Source organism: Nilaparvata lugens, chromosome 1, assembly GCF_014356525.2.
Source record: "Nilaparvata lugens isolate BPH chromosome 1, ASM1435652v1, whole genome shotgun sequence".
Taxonomy (NCBI): domain Eukaryota; kingdom Metazoa; phylum Arthropoda; class Insecta; order Hemiptera; family Delphacidae; genus Nilaparvata; species Nilaparvata lugens.
In genome coordinates, this window is record NC_052504.1 from 27,439,318 (window position 1) to 27,446,607 (window position 7,290).

General features: G+C 33.4%; 1 protein-coding gene across 1 annotated transcript; it reads left to right on the plus strand.

Moving 5' to 3' along the window:
* Nucleotides 1-375: 375 nt before the first annotated feature.
* Nucleotides 376-7,228, plus strand: LOC111058595. Its single transcript, XM_039419765.1, has 4 exons — nucleotides 376-381; nucleotides 1,639-1,722; nucleotides 4,464-4,815; nucleotides 6,240-7,228. Exons 1-4 carry the CDS (start codon nucleotides 376-378, stop codon nucleotides 6,401-6,403), a joined length of 606 nt encoding a protein of 201 aa, XP_039275699.1. The 3' UTR covers nucleotides 6,404-7,228.
* The last annotated feature ends 62 nt before the right edge of the window (nucleotides 7,229-7,290 follow it).

The window sequence follows — 7,290 nt, forward strand, 5'->3', positions numbered from 1 at the left end:
ACGCAACACTGCTTGGTAAGACTGACTTTCTTTGGCTGTTGGGTACTTTGAATTGCTTTTTCATCAATTTTCTTCTCGTTGTTGAGTATGCATCAACTCATACACACTCTTCATTCTATAATTATTCTTATAAATTTTTCTTTTTCCAATACTAGCCAATATTTCTTTTTAATTTCTTTCCTAATTCATACCTTGACCTTCTTCCATTTCCACATCTTTCTCTCCTCATTTTTTGTACATTCTCATTCCGTCCTCCAAGTTTTTCCTTAATTTCAAGGTTGATTCAATTCCATTTTCCTCTCTACTATCCCATCTAAGTTCCCTTTCCACCTCATCATCACCCTCTTCCTTCCTCTTTCCATTTCCAATGTGCAGATGATTGTGAGCTACAGATTTTAAACTGACATAACCATTAATACTTTCAAGTTCTTGATCAACAATTTTCAATAATTCTCCACTGCAAGGATTTGACAAGTTATCATTACAAGGAATCAGATCAAATACTTGAAACGCAGTAGGATGTGTCCTCAACTGTCGCCTGCTGCAAGCAAGTCTCTAATTTTTGTACAGGCCCGACAGTCGAGACCAGCGACATTTGAGGCCAGCGACGGTAGAGGACTCCTGAAAAAGTGGCCTCAAATGTCGCCTGCGTTAGTCGACAGTTGAGGCCACTCTAATTTTCGTACACTCCCGACAATCGAGGCCTATGACCGTAGAGGACTGTAAAACTACGACCTCTACGGTCGTAGGCCTCGAATGTCGTCGGTCTCGACTGTCGCGCCCCCTGACACTTAGTCCAGTCAATATAGACATAGAAAAGGGGGTGTGATTGCAATTTATATTGTAGTTCTGATTTTTTAATATATTATTTGGGTACATAAGGGAAGTCCAGAACCAATTTCTTCATGCAAAATTTCCTTGTGCTAGATACAGAATGGCCCAAAAACCTCGTATTTTCGGCTCATTTTCCAGTTTTCAACTATTTCCGTCAAATCTTGTAATTGGAAAAATTTGCTCTCGCCTTTTTTTTAGATTATAGAATTTTGAATAAAATGAGATCATTCGGAACTCGCTATCTCCAATGAGTACTGAGTTATGATTTTTCAAAAATGAGTGACATTTTAAGAAAAAATCAATTTTGATGAATTTTAGTTTTTGATCAACAATATCTCTTGATTGTTACCATTTAGATGTATATAATACAAAATCTCTCTGGGCGAATTTTTGTGCTCTACAATCTGAGATCGGGTAGAGCGCTCTATCTCATATAGATTTCCAGGTACACCTGACAACAATGCTCCTTGTATTGTGAAAAACACCTAATTTTCAGCTACAATCATTATCACCAACCACATTGTCCTCACATTGATATTTCGCACAATGACATAAGTTCATGAGATTATTTTTTATAAGAATCACCCGTTAGATGCACTTCATTTCAGTATTTTCCAGTGGAGAGGCGCGCTTAAGGACACCTCAAGGATCAAAATTTCAAACATAACTTTTGACAAAATGCTCAGATTTTATTGTACTATTATACACTTCATTCTTCTCGGCTCGTCAAGGCGGTCCAAAATCATGCATCCTAAGTCAAATTCGGTCAAAAAATGAAAAAAATTATTGTTGAGTGTACTTAAGCCTGTACTCCAATACACAAAAAAGCCAAGTACTACTGATGAATCTGGAGCTATTTCGGATGATGACTCGCGTAATTATGACAAGGTATTTACCTAGGATATCTATTTTCAAATTTGCTTTGAAATATATACTCAATCAATGCAACTATTTTTGTGTCTGCACAATTTATTATTCAATAATAGCTTGTCAATTGAACTATAGCTTATCAAATAACTATATTTACAATTAGACTATATTGAACTATACCGGTAAACCGGGGTGCCTTTGTCCCAATCATGGGGATTGAGATTTTAAACAGCTTGCAATCAATACTTGAGTTGCAACAAATCTCTTGCAATATTTTATTGTATTCTGCAATGTTTGAATAAAAATGTTTATTATAAAAAGTTCATATTTTTCCCACTTTAACAATATCAACGAGGGGTTGGGGTGACATTTGTCTCACTTTGGAAAATATATGAAAAAAAGTTTATTTTCAAGAGTTAGACAAAGTTAAACAAACTATTAACCTTTAAAATGAATAATAACATTGAAAACAGATGAAATCCACTTCAAAAAATCACAAATTATTTTTTGAAAAATATTTTAGTTTCTGCTGCCTAAAAATCATGCCTCATCGAGGCATGTTGGCTTTAGCTGCAAAATCAGCTAAAAATGAATATTGAGATCGTATTAATCTCAATCAAGGTGATTATTTTACTTTTTGCTATTAGAAAAAACGACTAGCAGTAAGATATTTTACAAAAATTGGAAATCTTCACTGAAGTCCCTGGATATGCACAAATTATCATAATTCATTTTGAATTGTTTGATCTAACCTCGAGGTCAGGCGGCTGCCTCACTCCACAGCTCTGCAGGAGAGCAAGGCCCCGGACAGTGCTGACAGGAATACAAAGTTTACAGTCGATCTGGTCACCTGTTTCACCTGCGTTACCTTCGCAAATATTCATTTTTTCACTGTGGAGTGAGGCAGCCGCCTGACCTCGAGGTTAGGTCAAACAATTCAAAATGAATGATGATAATTTGTGTATCCAGGGACTTCAGTGGAGATTTCCAATTTTTGTAAAATATCTGACTGCTAGTCGTTTTATCTAATAGCAAAAAGTGATTCAATAATGAGCAGTTCGTGATGGAAAACAATATTGAAGTGATTATTTTGTTTTATTACGTAGAATAAATAATATTTATCATATTATTTTGAATTTTATTTGCATCATATCCTGCATAATATCACAATTTTTATACTATTACAAAGTCACCCCAATTTTAAACTAAAAGTGACCTTGTTGTATTTAACTAGTAACAGAACCCTAACCAGTTTAACTGGTTATAATATAATAGATATAGCAATTGAAAAATAATAAAAAAATGTACCAAAATGTACTCACCGATATCATGAGTCTTTTAGAAATAAGTTTTCTAATACCAAGTTTTCCGACAACGAAATCACAAGAAAGCATGCAGTTTGGTTTTATGTCAGTAAATCAACTAATATATCGAGATTCGACAAGATATCGATTTTAGAACCTCGATAATGATCAGTGCTACGGGTATCAATGTTGAACATCGATTTCGGATAACAGAGATCGGAGATAAACTGATTTGAATATTTTTCCGCGAGGTGGGACAAAGTCACCCTGGTCGACGGATTGATATTTTATCAATTGAACGATAATGTAACTATAGTTATTCATATTATTATAAATAATATTTATTTCAACTAAATTTTCTATGTGGTGGCTTGCACCGTTCTCTAAAAAAATGTACTATTCAATTGTTGAGACATTTTTGGTACCAGATGAATGAACTATTGTTATTATAGCATAATTAAAGCCCTCTTTGATGAATGAATAATAATGATGTTGACCACGAGTACACATATAACATTTATTGTCGTATCGACGTGTGATAAACAATATTTACTTTTTTATCATGTTATTAATTGGTAGGCTAATACCATAACTTACTTAATGACTATACTTGGGAAGAATCAGTTCAAATACCATTTCTAAAGAAGAGATGGGGCACTTGAGTACATTCTCACAGGCAAATGCAAAGTGTATTTGCGGCTTTGTAGAGGTAATTTAAAAATTTAAACGAGTCGCAGGGTATAGTAATGCTTTATTTTCTCAGGATATTTTGATTTCCACAATAAATCGATAACGTTTCATTAAACTATATAGTAAACTGTTCACTTTTGATTTTATCGTTACAACCACCAAAACTATTACATTAGTCTTTCTTTCCCGCCGTTACATATTTGGTATTACCAGGAGTGTACTAGGTCTTCAAGACTTTGAAAAGACAATATGTGGTTAGAGCAGCAAGAATTCATTCAATGATATCAAAGAATTCTTCCAGAATTTTAAGTGGTTGGCCCTGTAGGAAGGACCGCCTTTCAGCACATATTGAGATAATCACCGTGCTACCCGCTCTTCCGTTGAAAGTGTGCTTGTTGAGGTCAGTTCCACTAACAGACAGTTATGAATTGCAGGATAACTTCCCGGTGGTATGGAATTCACCCAAAACAGTAGGCACACTTACAATCACCATCATTCTTTCCATTATTCACACATAAACCCTGGACTTATTTCAACATCATCAGCTAACTAATCCGGGTTATTCTTGAATACCAGAGTTTCTTGAAAATTAGAACCAAAGGGGTGGCTTTCAAGTTTTGTGTCTTGCATATTTTATTTTTTCAAATTTTAACAGTAAGTCAATCGATAATATAAGTACAATTTTAACAATATGAACTTTAGTTGTGCGATTGGATCTAATGTTGTTATTTTGAAACAAATATGCAATTTAACGACTTTTTTCAGGTCCTTGGCAAAAAATCGGTACATGAAACAATCTATTTTAGTTACCAAAATGTGCTCTCACAGGCTGATTTACCAAATCATATTTTGACGTCGAATGAAAAAATTTATAGAGTGCCTTTTAGATTGTTGGGAGTTGCAGAGTATTCATTTATTCTGTTGGTGGTTCTGACGAGAACAGGACTAACTGTGGTGAATTTGTGTGTGCTCGAGGACAAAACTATCATCGATTGCTACTCAGTGGCATTCAACGCGGCATCATTCATTTCGATGAGCAAATCAGCAGATGTTGCCTCAAAGTTCAATAACCTAAGATACTTCAGTATTCTATTTAAAAATAGAATCGCCCTGAAAGGTAAAATAATAATGATAACGATTGTTGTAATCTATTAATATTAACTTAGTGCATGAGCTTAACTTGCGCTTAGTGAGCCTTTTAGTTTAGAATTACATTAGGACACCAGTGGTGGCCATGCTGGTTCCTGAGTAAGACACCTAAACATGATTCCTTAACGGTATCCGCAAATGTAATGAGCGCAGTAAAACTGATGCTCTGCAATACAAGCCTTAAGAAGAAAATATATGTTCATTATAAAATAATCCTTGAGTCATGTCAAATTTGGATGATATTAGAGGGTAAGAATGAGTGTTATTGAGGTACAAGACTTGTAACTATGATATTTCAATAAAAATAACTTTTTGTGCAACTTGTGTTAAACCGGTGATTGCCAAACGAATTAGATTTTTTTCGCTTTGTTCGGCCATCAGAGTTTGGCAAAACGTTTGCAAATCAATGTAATATATACTCATGATATAAATATCACATTTGTACACAATATTTTTCCTAACACTCAATTTGTTTATCACCTTTATGTTACGGCCACTGAGGTGGACTGGTTGGCAGTAACACTTTACATTATCATTGGAAATGATACCGACAACGATGTTATCAATTGAAACCGTGCACAAAACTAGTGTTTAGCGCACAGGTTGTGTTTTCCGCATGGGATGTTGTGTGAACAGTTTTTAGTTCTATGACTAGTTTTGAAAATCCCTTCGATCGATTTCAATAAATTATTTTATTGAATTTATGTAAGAGTAAGAGGATATTGAAACACAACCTATTCGTTTAATTTTTTCGATAATTGGAAAGACGTGTTGTGGAAAATTGGACTAGTGAAAATAGCTTTGAAAAAAGTGAAGATTTATTTCCATGGATTTGCTGATAATTATTAGGCTATTCAACATTGGATTAATTAAGCTATATTAACCTTCAATATATCTTTTTAAATATGATGTTACTCATCTTAAGGTGCGTACAGATATACGCGCCGCGAACATGAGCAATTCACTTTTAATCAGCTGATGCCAATCTTTTTATATCTGTATATCTTATACCGTTTCTGTAAAAATACAGATATAGTCAGCTGATTAAAAGTGAATTGCTCATGTTCGCGGCGCGTATATCTGTACGCACCTTAAGATACAGTTAAAAGATTTCAGTGAGGTTATAAGATTTATCATCTAAAATCAAATAAAAGTTATTATTCAAAATATTACTTACGGTATCTCCCAAAAATGAAAAACTTGGAATCAAGAATTTATCAATAAATACTAATGTCTGCTTTCTTTACTTGGAAAATCATATTACATATTACTGCCACATTAATACACCAGTCGAGTTTAATTCAACCGTTAGCTTCTATAATGAAATATTTTTATGACTGTATTCTACTGATTGTATTTACCTCTTCTCTAACTATATTTAAATTGTTGCAGGACGTTGTCTTGTATTGAACAAGTATAAGTTATTGAATAACAGTTTGGAAGGAATGCCCGTGGAAATTCTACTGAAAATTATCAAATACCTAACGATTGACGATCAGGAGAAGGTTGCCAGTCTCTCATCAACATTGTATTCGAAAACTACGAGCTTTTTATGATGCATTTGGATCACACTCAAAAACACAGAATTAAAACAATATCAGTTTAGATAAGGAAGTTTTTAGAGCATAAATAATAGGCTACAGTATATCAGAAAAAAATAAAAGCACCCTTTATTAAAAACTTTTATTCACAACATGTGCCATTTTCAAGTGAATGAATTTTCTCTCTTTCATAGAATACGCACTCACTAGAAAATGTCACTCAAATATTGAAACATGTTGTGAATAAATGTTTTTAATAAAGGGTAATTCGATTTTCATTTCGTGATAAAAAGAGTAGCCCTCACCAAAAAGATAATAATACAGTATTATATTCTTATGATGCATTGGCTTGAAATGGCTTGTTTGATCCATTTTCTGGTTCTAGAGAAAAAGGTTGCTGGGATGAGATTGTCTAGCAGTTTAGCCTATTTTCCAATACATCGCTTACAGAAAAATCCTATTTGGTTTATCATTATTTTATAATAGTTGGGAATTTAAAGACAGTTCGAGATATGTATTGAGTACTTTCTTTGCAATTGTAAACAAAGCGTTTTTCCGACGATGAATTTGTAATATCTGTTTGAAAATAACAATGTAACTTGGCAGGTACTTACCAAAATTCTTGGTAGTACAGTGTGTTATCAATAGTTCAGTCATAAGTTATAGTGACAATTAATAGTTATCCAATTATTGTATATTAGGATTCCTAAAGTACGTACAAACCGTACATATTTTCTAGTAATTCATTGCCGACTAATAATTGAGAATTTATAATTTTTATAGAAAACGAGGTGTCTAATCTGTAGTCCTGAATAAAATCTAAAAGATTTCAAATATTTACTTGGAAATATTTCTTTATATTCATCTTCATAAATATTAGTGGAACTGAAAAATAAATGAAA